Below are 16875 nucleotides of genomic sequence, written 5' to 3'. Positions count from 1 at the left end.
ATGCTCCAAACAGGTAAGCTCCTTTGGTTCCTGAAATATTCCAGATTAGTTCATGCCTTAAGGTTTTGTGTTATTGTCCCCTCTGCAAGCATGATTTCCCTAATTTTTGCAAAGCTGGACTTTCCTGTCAAATAGGAGCTTCAATGGCACTTTCTTAGAAGCTTTCCTTAGTCACCTAATCTAAAATAGTCATCTATTTTAATTTCCTGACTAGGACTATTACTATCTTATATTTTTATTTATGGTCTATTACCACTAAAAAGTACATTCCCTCATAGTAAGGACTATGTCTGCTTTATTTACCATTGTTTCTCCAAGTCTAGAACAGTGACTGGGACACAGTACATACTTAATAAATATTTAATGAATGAAAAAAGTTAATTTAGCTTTTAAACAGTTAGGTATTTTCTTATGATTTTGTCTGTTTATTGCTCTTGGTGGTGGTTGTTTAAAGACTTTTCTAGTAGCAAAAGGTATCAAATGATACCAGGTTCCCATTTATGTATGTTAGTGATCCTTGAAAATGTACATTGTGTAATTTGTGTAAAATTTGCAGTATTCTAATCAATTAGGTATGTGGTATGGTCCTAGCTTTAACTATGGTAACATGTAAATAATGGAAAGTTTCAGAGGAAGGTTACTGAATTATTAAAGGGTTGCAAAATACTTCTGAAGAGCATGTCTGTTTTGTTTTTCCCAAATTAGGAAGATGAGAATTACAGAGAAGTTACAAAGCATAATTTTGGGAAAGAAAGAAAAGAAGCTCCTTTCATCTGTTCTTAAATAAAATAAATTTTTTAAAATTACACCCTTACAGAAAGGTTTAGAAGGTAATTCTAGGAATGGTGATTGATATATTTGGTTACTTCCTTTTTTACTCTTTGTTCTATGTTTAGGATTTTTTTTTCACATCAAAGCAATCATGCTGTTCACAATTTTGTAGACTGCTCTTTCAACTTGGAAAATAAACTTTTTCCATTAGAAAGACTAATTACTTTTAAAAAGTAGCTAAATAATATTCCAATTAAAAATAGCTAAATAATATTCCAATTAAGTATACATGATAGAATTTGACCAATCTCTAATTGGTAATGATTTTTTACCATTATAAGTATTGCTACAACATTTTTGTCCATAAAGCATTTTAAGAGCAATGTCCACAACATTCATTTAAATGGTATTTCTTAAGGAGAAGGAGGTGGTCAACACAAACCAGGCATTTGTGTCTAATGAGGAAAACAATATATATTGGGGAGAAATTACAAAGGCACCATATAAGCACATAATAATCATATTTATTAAAGAAAAGAAAAAGTAATGGAAATTTCTCAGAAGGGGAGTTAATCAGGAAAACATTTTGCAAAGAATATGGAGTGGGCCTTTGCAACAGTGATAGGTGTTAATGGTTGAAAATGTTCCAGGTCAGTGTGGGTGTTGAAAGAAGACATAACTTCTTGCTGGTGTTCTAAAGTATTTGAGAACAGTTCTCACTCAGAACATTGTAACTCAAAACAAAGCCCTAATGAGCAACCAAGCCTTTTTTTTTAAAGATTTTATTTATTTATTTGATAGAGAGAGACACAGCGAGAGAGGGAACACAAGCAGAGGGAGTGGGAGAGGGAGAAGCAGGTCTCCTGCCAAGCAGGGAGCCCGATGTGGTGCTCAATTCCAGGACCCTGGGGCCATGACCTGAGCCGAAGGCAGATGCTTAACAACTGAGCCACCCAGGCACCCCAAGCAACCAAGACTTTTATCAAAGATTGGACTCCTAATTCCCTTGCAAGACGACTGAATTTCTTCCTAATCTCCATCAGGCACATATTTTATTCCCTTTCATAATTTTCCCCTTTCTTTGAATCTCTGTCAGAGACTCTCATCTACTTTAAGGAATGGAAATAGGTAAATCTCTCAACTTCAACACATGGAAACAATACAAAATATTACAATTCTGTGGGATAAAAAAGGGAGATGCTGCTTTTAAACATATATGGTATGCATTTTAGTCTTTAAAAAATGTTACTTTAACAGATTTTTCACATTGTAATAGAAATTGGAATATTAAAGGATATTAACCAAGGGTTATTTAACAACTTGTCAAATACCAAATAAGGAACATAGAACCCCATGATCTATTAAAAATGTTAAGCAGAATACTGCAGTATACTAACGAATACTGTGATTTCCTTTCGTGGTTTTACGCTGGTAGGAACGGGTTCCATCCTGATAATAATTCCAGTCTTACTGTCACATAGGAGGAGAGGCTTTTTGAACCTCAATGAGGCTGCCAGGTTTAGGATGGATGTAAGAACCAAAGTGTCAGAAATGAAAGAGTAAGACTTCATAGAATGTGTTGTCACTGACAGACTGATAGCCAGTTTCCTTCTCCACCTTTTCTTCCTCAAGGATAGCAGCTGCTTCCCACAGATACACAAGCAGAACGACTCCAGTTCTTCTCTACCACACTTAGCATCTGCAGATGCCTTGGGGCTTGTCTATTTACAATGTTGTCCCTATACAGCAGAGGTAGAACCCTCAGGGAAGTTCTGGACTGATTCTCAGCAGGTCTATTTCACAAACTATTTCCCAGCCCCACCCACCTCCAGCTGTTTCCAATGTTAGTACTTGTAATTCCTCTATCTTGTCTGCCACATTACTCATCTCCCCCCAAAAGAAGATTTAAAGTTAAAAACAACTCAAACATTCAGTCTCTAGCCCCCTTTTTAATACAAAGCAATTGCCCTGTGCATGCTGCTTCTGGATAGCTAAGGAGTGATTCCAAGGGTCTTCCGACCATTTACAGACTGGATATCATGCTCTCCAAATACTTTGAGAAGTACGGTGAAACAACATCCATAGCCACCCCTGCCTGCCCAAACTTCTTAACCTCTGGTGAAGCTTCCTAGTTTAGCTCCCCAATTCCAGCTTTATGACAAAACTAGACAGTGGCAAAAAGAGATCCTGTAAATGAAATCGTAGACAGTCACGTCTTAAGCAAGGATCCCCAAATTGTGAGACTAATTTCTGGGTTAAAGGTGTTCTGTATATCCATTTCAACCCTGCCTCCAGTACTGTGACCAAATAAAAAGGCACAGAGTTGAAGGGTACAAATTTGGGGGAAAAAAACAAAAAACAACACAAATTTAAGAGGTACATGGGAGTTTCACTTTTTTCCAGCTGATGATACATATATATATATATTTTTTTAATAAAAGGAAACCGTCCATATTGGAATGTATTTTCCAACAGGCAGAATTCTCCTCTTCGTTTCTCTGATCTTGGTAGATGTTCTTCTGGTTTCCACTGGTATATATATATTAATAGTGAAGAAACGTCTCAGGGTCAAATTCCACTGCCTTGAGGAAGGGAGAGCTTTAGGATGCACTAAAGCAGGTAAAAGAGACGACAGAGGGACAGACAGGTCTGTGGAGATCCGGGAAGTCTCCAAGGACGGTCAGCCTGGAAAAGGAAAAGGTGGGGAAAAAAAAAAAAAGGCGTGGCTCAGCTTAAGCAACTACTGTTGTCCCAGCACGAGCACGGCCTGTGGTTTTTCTCCTTCACTTGATCGTCTGGGATCGGCTCCCACCCGGTTCATCAACTTGCGCTTCCATCACCTCCCAATGAGAGGACACGCTCCGGTCCGAACCACCCAACCTACCTCCGGATCCTCACCCGCGCGGGTCGCGCCGCCCGCCCACCTACCTGTGCTGCGCCTGCGCCTCCCTCAAGCGCTCTCAAGGTCAGCACCGCCCCTAGCTTCTAACCTAGCACCCACGGAAGTGGCCTTAGAGGACGTCCTGCGTATCCTCACCTCTGCGTGGCGTGGGGTCGCCGGCGTTCAAGAGAGGGGAGGGACTTCCTGTCCCGCGCGGGCAGAACTTCCGTCAGAGCCGGAAAACTCTTCCTCGCGTTGTTTAAGAGGCTCCTGGCTGCAGGGTAGGGAGGGAAGGTCCAGGACGGTCCCGGGGACTCCAGGGCGTCTGGCCCACGACCTGTCCTTGGCGCCATGGTGAGTCCTCCTGTGAAGGCTGGAGTAACAACAGTGGGAAGTTAGGGGCCAGGAGGTTAGTCCTGTGAAGGTAGCCAGTCGGGTGCCTAGCTGAAGATGGAGAGGGCGAGAGCAATGGGATGAACCACGGGGTCAGGACTCCCCACCTGTCCCGGAGCTCCTGGGCCCCTGAGGAAGCGGCATCCGCCCTGCCCAACCGCGAAATCTGTCCAGGAGTATGGAGTAGGTAGCCAGAATGTTCGTGGCCCATTCACTGTGTACGGCGTGTGGCGCCAGGTGGTCCCAGAGTTGACCTTGCTGGGTTGATCATCTCCGTCCCTCTCTTTTTCTCAGCTGCTTGGTAGCAGCCAAGAGCTTAAGATCTTATAAATTCCGTCAGCTTTTCCAGGTGGACACAACGGATCCTTTTGTAGAGGATCAGCGCCTGTCACTAAGAGAAAGGGCAAAGTTAGCTTATCTTTCAAACTCAGCCCATTTGTTTGCTTTTTGTTAAGTATTTATTTGACAGATCGAGAGAGAGCACAAGTAGAGAGAGCAGCAGGCAGAGGGAGGGGGAGAAAAAGGCTCTCCACTGCGCAGGGAGCCTGACGTGGGTCTCGATCCCAACACCTTGGGATCATGACCTGAGCCGAGGGCAGCCGCTTAACCAACTGAGCCACCCAGGCGCCCCAAAACTCAGCTCCCCAGGCGCCCCAAAACTCAGCCCATTTGAAATTGGGAAGGGTGTCAAATGAAAGGTTAAGACTTAGTAAGGAGAAATTTTATTGGAAAGGAATATTGCAAGGGCTTGGGGAAATAAGAAGAATGCCCTAACCGTAAGATACGCAAGAGTCTTAAAGGTTAAGCAAAAAGGTTTTTCTTTTTATTAGGGAGGAGTAAAGCAATCCTAGAAAGAACCAAGTGTGGGGAAGTGAGATGAAAGGGAAGTACCACTGAACAGTAGCTCAGATTGTTTTACCCTCAGGCCAGGGAAGTTTATGCTGCTTCAGACAAGGGTGGGCCAAAATTCAGGAACCTGGGGAAAGAGGATCTTCCCCAGAATTTGAGTAACAAATATTTTGTACCAGTTGATCTATGGGGACATGCCATTCATTCAGTCATTTATGAAGCAAAGGGAATTTGGGGGCTTTGACCTTGTCATAGGTAAACAAGTGGGGCATCTTAGAGTCTTAACCTAAGTCCTGTGGGGACCCCTGGTTCATTGCAGTAAACCCTTTCCAGAACACAGAGGGTGTGGGGGCTATTTCTTAACCTTTGCTGCTTTCCAAGATCACAGGGATCTGGTAAAGTTCAACGTTGTCAATTATTTGATGATATAAAAGATTTCAAATTCTCATCCGGAGGGCAGTCTGTCTTGGAATTTAGCCTCTACCATGCTTTTTCAGGACCAAATGTTGACATTGTTCAGCTATTGTGTTTGATGTTGGACTTTTGAATGACTTTTAGAAACTTAATGTGAAAGAAAAGAACTTCAAAATAATGTGGTTTCTGGTGCACTCTACCAGCTAACTTAACCTATGACTCTTGGGCACTGTGTGTGTGTTTAACCTCAGTGAATAATAACACTTTGTATTCATAAAGAGGTTTTTTCTTTTTCCTTTTGGATCAGTGAAATTAGACAAAGACAGGGAATAGAAGAATGAGAAGGAGCGAAAGACAATAATTAGCCTAACCACTTCCACCCCCCAACCCTCCCTATTTTACATAAGGAAGAATCTGAGGTCTAGAAATAAGCACTGGTTTATCTAAGGTGACAATAGTTTGGCATAGTCTGGACTAAAACTCACGATCTCCACTTCTTAAATGTAAGCTCTGTTTTTGACTTCTTCGTCTGAAAAGTTGAAGAAAAGTATAATAAAAATCCTTAAAATAGTCACAAAGAAGCTCAGTGTGAATTTATTTCCAGTATTCTGTAATACTAGAAGAACCCATCTCCTGCCATCTCAAAATTGTAATTTTGTTTTAGGTTAAGGAAAACTAATGCTGTTTCTCAAAATGTCACTTAAGAGAATGTCACCTGGAGAAAGTCAGCAACTACCAGCCAGGTAGTTGACTCCGTTCTGGTATTGCTTACATTTCTGTGTTAACTCCACTTTAGTGTTCCCAGTCATGAAATTGATGTCTGTATATGCAAGTTTGGTCAGTGCTTGGAATACCTCAAAAAAAAAAAAAAAAAGGGTTTAGCCATTAAATGAAGTGAGGGGTTGAATTTATTTTGAATACAGCTTGGTTAAATTAAGAACCTTTGGACTAGGGCGCTTGGGTGGCTCAGTTGTTGAGTGCCTGCCTTTGGCTCAGGTCATGATCCCAGGGTCCTGAGATCGAGTCCCGTATTGGGCTCCCTGCTCAGCGGGAAGCCTGCTTCTCCCTCTCCCACTCCCTCAGCTTGTGTTCCCTCTCTTGCTGTGTCTCTCTCTCTCTCTCTCAAATAAATAAAATCTTTTTAAAAAAAAAAAAGAACCTTTGCCCTGCTTGGGCCTAATGATATGCAAGGCATGTAGTACTTGAACTCAGAAGACCCAGATTCTGCCCATTATTTGTTATATGAATTTGACAGAATCACTCAACTTGGTAAGGGTTCCAGTTTCCTCTTAGATAAGAGAAGTGGGGCTTGGTGGAGATTAAAACACCTTCTGACTCTCACATTTCTGATTCTATGACTTCAGAACATTTTTCAGAATATGTACATGTTTCTGATTAAATAAAATTTAGTCTGATTTCCACTTTTTTCTTTATCCTTTTGATTTTTTTTTTTTAAGATTTTATTTATTTGACAGAAAGCACAAGCAGGGGGAGCATTAGGCAGAGGGAGAGGGAGAAGCAGGCTCCCTGCTGAGCAAGGAGCCTGATGTGGGGTTCAACCCTAGGACCCCGAGATCATGACCTGAGCCAAAGGCACTCTTTCTTTCTCTCAAAGAAATTAATAAATAAGTAAATTCTTTAAAATAAATAAAAGAGTATTTTTTATCTTCTTAATATTGTGCTATGGTTTTGCCCATGTTACTAAGTCAAGCATGAATACAACTTACTGCAAAGAAACTTTGAAGAAATAAACTTGTCTGTAAATTGTCTTTCTCCTTTTTGTGTACCACCTGCCCTTGAATTAGGAAAAAAAAATCTTTGAAGTTCTGGTAAAATGAACATTCTCTTGGTTTTGATTGGAATGATAATACTTTTTGTTTCACCAAACATTTAAAAATCATGCTCTTGGGTGCCTGGGTGGCTCAGTTGTTGGGCGTCTGCCTTCGGCTCGGATCATGATCCCAGGGTGCTGGGATCAAGTCCCACATCAGGCTCCCTGATGTGAGACCTGCTTCTCCCTCTCCCACTCCCCCTGCTTGTGTTCCTGCTCTCGCTGTGTCTCTCTGTCAAATAAATAAAATCTTTAAAAAAAAAAATCATGCTCTTATCTCAAAAGTATTAATCATTCATTATTTATTAAGCATTGTCTGTATGTCAGCTATATCTGTATTCTTGGCAACAGGGATATAAGTGTTTATTACACAGAGAAGCCTGCCCCTGTGGATCTTATGTTTTACTGGGAGATTCTGATGATAATCAAATGAGACATAATATATGTAGGTCGTGATAAATGCAACAAAGAAAGATAAAATAGGGTAAGGGATAGAAGATGATTAGGGTGGTTATTTTAGATAGGGCATTCAGGAAAAGCCTCAATGAAGAGGTGACATTGGGGGGGGCGCCTGGGTGGCTTAGTCGTTAAGCGTCTGCCTTCGGCTCAGGTCATAATCCCAGGGTCCTGGGATCGAGCCCTGCATCTGGCTCCCTGCTCTGCCAGGAACCTGCTTCTCCCTCTCCTAATCCACCTGTTTGTGTTCCCTCTCTAGCTGTCTCTCTCTCTCTGTCAAATAAATAAATAAAATCTTTAAAAAAAAAGGTGACATTGGAACAAATATGACTATGTTTAGCATATATGCCTGGTATCTATGAGTACATATTTATGAACTGTACCCTAAAAAAATATTGTAATATTGGGCACAAAGCTTAAATTGTAGTTCTGTAATTTTTTCTATAAAGTTAAATATTAATAATTTTTCCAAATAGTGAACAGGAAAGTATGTTTCTTTTTTAAAAACAAAAACCTCTATAATAGTAGGTGATACTTAATTGATTTATGCCACCTATTTTTTATTTTTTTAAAGATTATTTTAGAGAGCGAGCGAGAGAGAGTAGGGGCGGGAGGGGCAGAGGAAGAGAGTGAATCTCAAGCAGACTCCATGCTGAGTGTGGAGGTTGCCCCGGGGATCTCAGGATCCTGAGATTATGACCTGAGCCAAAATCAAGAGTCGGATGCTTAACCACCTGAGCCACCCAGGTGCCCCTATGCCACCTATTTTTAGTCTTTTAACTATAGTTCTTGAGAGAATACAACTCATTCACTCAAAATATCCTGATTTTACATTCATGTCTTTCAGTTATATAAAACAGACTTAGTAATTCCATTGTTAAAATAGATTAAAATATCTTTTGTGTTTTGCCCATAAACAAAAGATTTAGAAAAATCTGAAATCATTTCAGCTTTTGATACTTTGATATTGAGACTCAGGATCTTAATGTCTGATTATAAAGTTTTATTTATTTTTAAAAAATCTTTAGGTAGTGTGAAAAACCAATCTGCTCATGCACATGTATTTTTTTTAAGATTTTTTACTTTATGCATTTGACAGAATGAGAGAGTGTATGAGAGCACAAGCAGGGGTGAGGGCTAGAGGGAGAGGGAGAAAGCGAACTCTGCACCGAGCAGGGAGTATGATGCGGGGCTCCATCTCAGGACCCTGGAATTGTGACCCGAGCCAAAGGCAGACACTTAACTGACCGAGCCACCCAGGTGCTCCCATACATACGTATTCCTGCCTTTTTTTCCTAAAGAGAAAAAGTCACATTGGAGGATTCTGCTCCATCATAATTCCACTAAGTTGAATGTTTATTAAATATTTTTATCATTTCAGAAGATTTTGGTCATTTTTATGATCAGTATAAATGATTGACTAAAAATGTTTCTTTATGGTTTATGTGTTCAAGTATGAGTGTTTATGACTAGAATTATCTGTTTCTGAATACAGTCTTTCTCAAAAGAGAAGCCATGACTTTTTTCCTGAAAAGTTCTGCTTTTATTAATAGTTAAATTATGTTTAAATTCATGCTTACTGTCTCTCCCCTCCCTTTCCCTATTAGACTAATTAACATTAGGACAAAGAAGCCTCACTGTATCATTTATTACTAGACAGCTTAGTTGGTTGGGTAGGTCAAATGCTAACTAGAATTAGAAGTAGTTGCAAACTAAATGTGTTTTCTAATCAGGAGGGACAGACGAGAACTTGGGTAACATTGATTATAATGTTAAATCATAACTATAACATTAGTTCTTTAAGACTCACACTATTTTCTAACTTGATTTTAACTTTTATTGAGTGCTTATTCTTGGTTTTGATAGAGAGCTTCTCAATTGTAGCAGAAGTATTTAAGGTCTTCATAGTTCTCTTGATAAGAGAAAATGGCAGATCATAAAATGAATCATTTAATAAGAGAGAATTGGCTAAGTATCTGAGATAAACTTAAAAAACAAAACAAAACTGTACGACTATTGGTATTCACAGATCTCTGAGAGAAATTCCTGCACACCACTGTTGAGGGGAGAATGCTGGGCAGTGGGCTAGGTGTACTCTTGCACATCAACTTGGAGCTCTGATTTACTTTAACTTCTATAAATGTTAGTTCGTTTAATCCTTATGAAGAAGATACTCCTATCAGCAGTAACTACACCTCACAGGCTTTGAAGGTGGTTTAGAAATGGTAAATATGTGAATGCCAACAATCCATTGTGTATTTAATTAAAATACTGCAGTCATCAACAATAAAATCGTTGAAGATTTTGGAGATCATTTGCCAACTCTTGTCATTTTGTAGATAAGGAATGAGTCCCAGAGAGGGCTTGTCTAACTGCTATTAGTGACAGAGAGAACTACTTTGATTCTAGTATGTTTAATTATTCAGTACATTAAAATATTTACAATAAATGCAGCTTTCTAATAGTTACCATTAGGAGTGCACATTAAATTTTCTTGGCTTTTGTATATGGCTTAAAATTTAGAGTTGAGCTGAAATTTTTATTTTAAATTTGTTTGATGAATCTTTATTAGTGTGCTTACCAAAGTTGTAATTTTTAGTTTGTTTAAAAGAATTTCTAACATCTACCTATTGTGTTAAATTGAGAGGATTATCTTGAAGAAATAGATAAATCTCTTTCTCTGAGATATAGTATGTTGTCTGTTGATCTTAAAGTGAATAATTTTCTTTATGTTAAAGTTCAACTCTTAGCACATATTAGGAACTTTACAGTGAAGGACAGTGGGCAAGTTTATGCTTTATCCTTTTATTTCATCTAAAAGGTAATATTCAACATATCTTGAAAGCCTGCCATGTTAGGCACTCTCTGGGAAGTGGGTTTAGGGCTGTAGAAATGAGATGAATACATTTTCTATGGGGGAGAGACCCTCAAATTGTTGGTCACAGTTGAGCATGATAAAGGCTGCTTTGGAGTTGTGCATATGTTTTTTAACAAGGAAGATTTTACAAGTGAAGTGAATGTTGAAGAGTGGTAGGAATTGGTCTAAAGTAGATGATTTATAAATGTCAAATATAAATTTATTAGTTTTGACTAAGAGCTTTGGATATAGATCTGTAGGGATATTTTCTGTAATGTCAAAAAATACAGTTAAGGAAAAATACCAGATTTAGGGATGCCTTCTTCCATTGAACCTTTTATTTGTTAGTTATCAGTGCAGTCATAAAACATGCACGGGTAGGAAGAGGAGAAGTGGCTTGTTCACGTCTTTAAAAATAGTTCATCCTTCATCAGTATTTTAATTACTGGCTGGTATTGCTTTATATGAGATACTGCATAATTCACTCAACCTACTGTAACTGGAAAATTATCTTTTAAAATAAACAACTGTTAATTTCAGCACTAATAGTTGAAATAGTTAATGAGTTATATTTCATTAAAATGCCCACTGTTGTTGTGAAAAAGTATTCTTGTCCTGTTTGTTGTTGGTCTTCCACTTTGCCTTATCAATTTATATCAAAGAAAATGTCTTAAGTTTATTTCTATATTTATTCAAATTCCAAGGAATGGTTTTATATCATCATCTTAAGCAGGAAATCTGGAGCAGTTGTTTTTGAGTATAGTTAGATCAAATTGATGCATTCTTCTACCATGTTTGTCTAATTAAGATATTTAGGATGTACCAAGGCATTTTATTGAGGGCTTTTGATTTTTGACCTTAAAGTACGTTAAATTTCTTATTCTGAGTTGGCAAATGGCAAACATTTCTGCTCATATTTTTTACTTTAAAGAATTAAAAACATATTTTGTGCAGTGAAATGTGATGCTGGCATGCCAAACAAATTCTGTAAGCAATTAAATTTGAAAACCTATATGCTTGAATTCAAATCAGAGCTGTTGATAATTGTGTTTTACAGTTTTCTTTCTCTTATTTTACCTTCTCATTTATATAATTCTTTTGGTAGTATTACTTCGAAGTATATGAAATTGCTGTTTTTTGTAGGTCAAAACAGTCAAATATCTGATTTCATATAATTCAGTTAGTAAATTTATATTAATAGGTGATCTTTAGCTTGTGTTCTCTCAAAACCTTTTGTTATTTTCATTTTATTTAGCAAAGTTTTCCTTTTCTTATTTTCAGACCTGTTTACTGTCTGGAAGGGCTGGAGCTATATTATAAAACCAGATAAAAACCAGGGTAGACCAACCACATAATGAACCCTAAGATTCTAGAAATGGTCTATGGGCAAGATTTTCCTTGACTATTCATGATTGTTTTATGCTGCTTTTACCTGCTTTGGCATTATGTGGAAGGATTTCCTATCTCGATTAAATCTAGACAGCCCTCAATCCTATTGAAGACCCTCCTGGAAGTAATCATTTTTTAAAAAAACAGCTTGGGTCTGTCAGTCATCCACATGTATAAGTTTATCAGACCTTTCTTCCTGAATTTCTAGACCTCTTCTCAGTCACATTGCCAAGATCCTGACCCTGATGTTGTTATTCTTCAAGGTCTCTCAAACTTGGTCCACTCGGTTTTTAAATTTAATACATCTCTATACCTATTTGTGCTTCTCTTCAGTAGGACAAAGTCTCAAAGTTTTTTCAGCTTAACACCTTTAGTCTCATTTATTTCTGATTCTTAAGTGATTAAATTCCCACAAACTTCTTTCTAGAATATTCACCACCCCCCAAACATTGGTTCCTTCCCTTTTGCCTTAAGCATGTATATTTTCCCCATTATGAAGATATATTTTTTAATATATTTTTGTATGTCCATCATTCTAGTATCCAACAGCTTTTCTTCTTATTGCTCACTTTCTCCAAAGAATAATTGTGTTCGTTATTTTCATTTTATCTCTACATAATCACTTAAGTTTTATCCTTATCAGCGGATGATACTGTCCTTGCAGAGATACTTACTAATGGTATGCCTAATTCCCTTTTTTCTCTAAAACTCTTAATTTTTTGGTTTTGGTTTAGCTTTTTTTTTTTTTTAAGTAAACTCAATGCATAGTGTGGGGCTTAAACTCAAAACAATGTGTGTAGGAGTTGCACACTCCACTGACTGAGCCAGCCAGGCACTCCTGGTTTTGCTCTTGTTTTTGAAGCTCTTTTAGTTTAGGCTCTTATGGTGTTGGTTGGACTATTTCAAAGGACTTCTAATTTACCTCTTTGCTTCCAGTTACTTTTAACTTTTCACTTTAATTTTCCACCATAGTGGCAGTTACCTTTCCAAAATACATTTGAGTTGGTTCATTCCAGTCTTAAAATCTTGGACTTATTTCTAAGTACCTGCAGAAAAGTCCATTGTGTGCAGTCCATATCAAAGTCTACAGCATGTGGAATTGCTCATTATTTTGGATCATGCCATTTACTCTCTTTGTACAGGTGGGTATATCTGTCTGAACTTTTTTTACTCTTCTGTGAGAGTGGGATACTTATTTAACCTTGTAAGTTCAGATGTCACCTCTGTGAACCAGTCTTTCGCAGTGCTCCCATTTAGATTTAATCACTGCCTTTCTTGGAGTGCTCCCATAACTCCGCATTGACCTCTACCATACCACTTATCACGTATAATTTGTAGGTGGCAGTTAGGGGTGGTTAACACTTAAAAGAGTTTGATAAAATTACATGATGAAAGGTACAAGTTGTTCCCTCACCTTGAATTTAGATTTGGATTGGTTCTAAGACCTAAGGCAGATTAGATGGTAGCTAAAGCAGTGGTATTTACATATCAAAAGATAGAATAATTTTTAGATAGGTTTTTATCTAAGGAAAGAGTGTGTCAGTTGGAATGCAGTTTTATCGGTTGAAAATCTAGAAGTTTCAGCCAGAATTGAATGTATTTATCTAGAACTATTTAGGGTTGAGAGTATTTCACACTCTAGCTATTCTGTATATTTCTTTTTCTTTCTTTCTTTTTTTTTTAAACTTTAGCACTGCCTGAAGGAGCTATCCCTCAGTGCTACTCTTTGATCTAAATCATTACCTCCCTTGAGGAGCCTGGGTGGCTCAGTTGGTTGAGTGTCCGACTTTTGATTTGGTCATGGGATCGATCCTGGGGCTTTGTGCTCAGCGCAGAGTCTGCTTGGGATTCTCTCTCTCCCTCCCGCTGTGCATCCCGCATCCCCCTTCCTCTGCTAGCTATCATGGACTCACTCTCAAAGTAAATAAATAAAATCTTAAATAAATAAATAAATAAATAAATAAATAAAAATAAATTACTACTCACCAAGCAGCCTACTTAAAATTTGACCTCCAAAGGATCATTAAGACAGTAATCCAGTGAGTGGAACACTTAATGAACTTGAACATCTGATCCACTTGATAGTTTGCTTCCTTGTAAATTAGTTGATAAAATTGTTACAACTTGATTATTGTCAGTTTCATATAGATTGATTGTACCAGCAAAGCATGTATTTTTTTGTGTTCTGAAAAAGCTGAGGATGTAGCCAAGTTGCTGTCCTTGGGAGACCTACCTAAGGCTTGTTAGTACACATCTTGAGTTTCCTTCAGTCTACAGTTTTCCTGCCCAGTGGCTGTAGGAGTCTACCAGTCACTCTGACTAAAACATCCTGAAATAATCTTTGAGATATTCCTCATTTTTATTCTACCGTTGTTTTCTTTCATGTTCAGTCACACTCAGAGTTAATCTGATTGGTTTCCTTCTTACATACTTTTATCTTTTTTTTTTCCTTCTTACATACTTTTATCTTTTTTTTTTCCTAGTTTCAACTGCTTCTACCTTAGTCTTAGGTTTTCTCTTTCATTGATTAAATATATTGCTGTATCTCATTTTTCATATATGTTACTTGCAGTATTTCATCCTCGTACCTCTGCTTAAAAGTCTTCCAAGGTGATCTTTTTAAACACCTCAGCTAAATTTGTTCTCTTGGTTATAAAGACTCAACAATGTAAAATTTTGTTTTCATCTTATTTCTCAGTTCTTTGCCATATAATACTAAAGTTTGCTTTGGTTGAGCTAGGATTTTCACTATCCCATGGTTACTCTGTCATTTAACCTGGAATTCCCTTTCTTTTATTCTTCACCTCTGATTTCAGTTTTCATGTTAGGTTTCATCTACTCAAAACTTTCATATTCAGTTTTTTCAATTTTTATAAGTTTTGTTCATAGTACTATGCAATTTTATGCTGCAATATTGCCTTAATGTATTTGTTGTTACCTAGTATGATAATCTTGGATTTTAAGTTAAGACTGATTCTTTTGTGCCTTTCATTCATTCGTTCAACAAATAACAAATGCCCTTTTATGTGCCTTGAACTATTCTAAATGTCACTGCGCTAAGTATTTGGGATATAATAGTCAGTGAAACACAAAATTACTTTGCCAAGTTCCTGAAAACAGCCAGCAAGATAATGGATGTATGTTAGGCAGGCAGCCTATACTTGTAAATTAAATTTTTGTTTGCTTTTACTATATATAGATACAAATAATTTCTATAGTGACATGAGTTGGACTTACATGATTTTAGCATTGTTTGAGTGAGACCCTAACTCATTTGTCGCATGATATATAGCTCTTAGCACCAAAGTAAAAGACACTATGTACTGCTACTATGTTTAGCACAGCTCTTCCTCTCATGCCTGAGCTTAACTGTCTTAATGCTGCTGAGTTAGCCCTCATCCATTCTTTACATGCTCTTCAGAGGGATTTTTCTTAAATACTGATTTGATACTACTTTTCATGGGTTTCCTGTAGCTTTCAGATTATATTCTAAACCCCTTTCATTTTGATGGCTCACCAGACTGAGTTCATTGGGTCTTGACTTAGGCTTTACCTTTTTCCAAAATGTCCTTTCACAGCTTTTTCCTCTTAATAATTTTCTCTCTCTCTCTCTCATTTTGCTGTGTTCTCAGAATCTTCTGTCTATCCTCTCATTTTGTGTCATAATGGTCCCATTTACTCTCCTAGTTCCCTGGCTGCTCATTGGTGGCAGGGACTGTGTTATTTCTCCCTATTGCGTTTGAGTGATCCAATGATTAGCACGTGTACTTTGTTGCTCATCAAATGTTAATTGAATGCACTGAATTGATTTAGTGGAAAAAACATTAGGTTGGAAATTAAGGGTCTGAGTTTTGGATAAATCTGTAACTTTGATCTTCGTTGTTTGAACCCTGATTTCCTCATTTGTAAATTGTTCAGAGATGGTTTAAGTGCTCAAAGTGTGAATTCTAAGTTTTATGTAAATCTAGGTTGAAATAAAACTTAGACCTTTAAATTATTTGAGCGTCGTTAAGAAGTCTATCTCAACACGTTTAGCTATCACTAAAACTTAAACAGTCAAGAGACAAAAAATAGGAAGGTCATTAGGTAATGGGGGTGCTCTGATCGGATGGCCCGGTGTCCAGAGTGGATGGGGGCCAGCAGCACAGACCCTAAAAGAATTCACCAGTGGGAGAGACAGCAGAGCAGAGACTGTCTGCGACTAGGCTGTTGTGAGGGCCAGCATTTTTAGGGCAAAGCAAGGAAGTATGAGGACATACGGAATTTTCCCCTTTTTGGGGAATCTTAGGAACTGTGCTTGCTTGTAATTGGTCAGTTAGGGCTTGCAGTTGTTTTGAGGTGGGTGCTTAATGAGCCTGTTCACATTCAGCTTGGTGGTCTCTCTGGACTCTTTTCCATTGCTCTAGCCTGTTGTCTAAAAGCAGCCTATACAGGTAATATCCTCTTTCCTTTTTCTCTCTTCTAACTTATTCAGGGAGATTATACTTGAAATCATTTGGGCTGGTCTGAGTCCCAAGTATATATGCAAATATGCCTCCTAATGGTAAACAGTGTGTGCTTTGTTTCAGTCTGTCAGCAGGAGAGCTAGTTTAATGAAACAAAAAAAAATGTCAACTCCACTGAGTCTGACAAGGTATTCCAAATTTGAATTTTAAAGTTGTAGCACTTATATTTAAGTTTTGGGAATTTTATTTTCAATATTGACAAGTAAGATAAAATGTTGATATCTGATATATTTTATTTCTTGGAGGATTGTTTAATCTTCCTTGATAAGAACTTTTTTAACCTACCCAGAAATGATTACTGACAAAAACTGAAATGATTATTCTTCTAGAGACTTAAAGGCAAATAATTTTATCTTGCTCTTCATGGCCTCAGGTTAATAGATATGGAAAGGTTGAAACCTAAGTTGCCCTAGTGTTTCACCCTTCTTGGGTGCTTATGAGCTATTTCATAAATGACTTTTCCCAGTTATAGTTATCAAGGGAATCAGGGCCTAGGGGCAATGAATCTAGACAGAAACCATCTCTTTGG

The 16875-nt window shown here is 37.8% G+C and overlaps 1 protein-coding gene across 5 annotated transcripts in view; it reads left to right on the top strand.

Annotated features, from left to right (window-relative positions):
- Positions 1–3881: 3881 nt before the first annotated feature.
- TMEM161B (transmembrane protein 161B) overlaps positions 3882–16875 on the top strand; it is an 82311-nt gene continuing 69317 nt past the window's right edge. For all 5 annotated transcript variants that reach the window (XM_028114556.2, XM_028114554.2, XM_088023383.1 and 2 more), the window contains exon 1: positions 3882–4006. In XM_028114556.2, the coding sequence (XP_027970357.1) occupies positions 4004–4006 (3 nt within the window). In that variant the 5' untranslated portion in view covers positions 3882–4003. The remainder of the gene's footprint in view (positions 4007–16875) is intronic.

Source organism: Eumetopias jubatus, unplaced genomic scaffold, assembly GCF_037043125.1.
Source record: "Eumetopias jubatus isolate StellerSeaLion01/CBP00866 unplaced genomic scaffold, mEumJub1_p1.0 scaffold_5, whole genome shotgun sequence".
Classification (NCBI taxonomy): Eukaryota; Metazoa; Chordata; class Mammalia; order Carnivora; family Otariidae; genus Eumetopias; species Eumetopias jubatus.
Note: the sequence above shows the minus strand (reverse complement) of the source record. Positions and strands in the feature narration are given on the sequence as shown.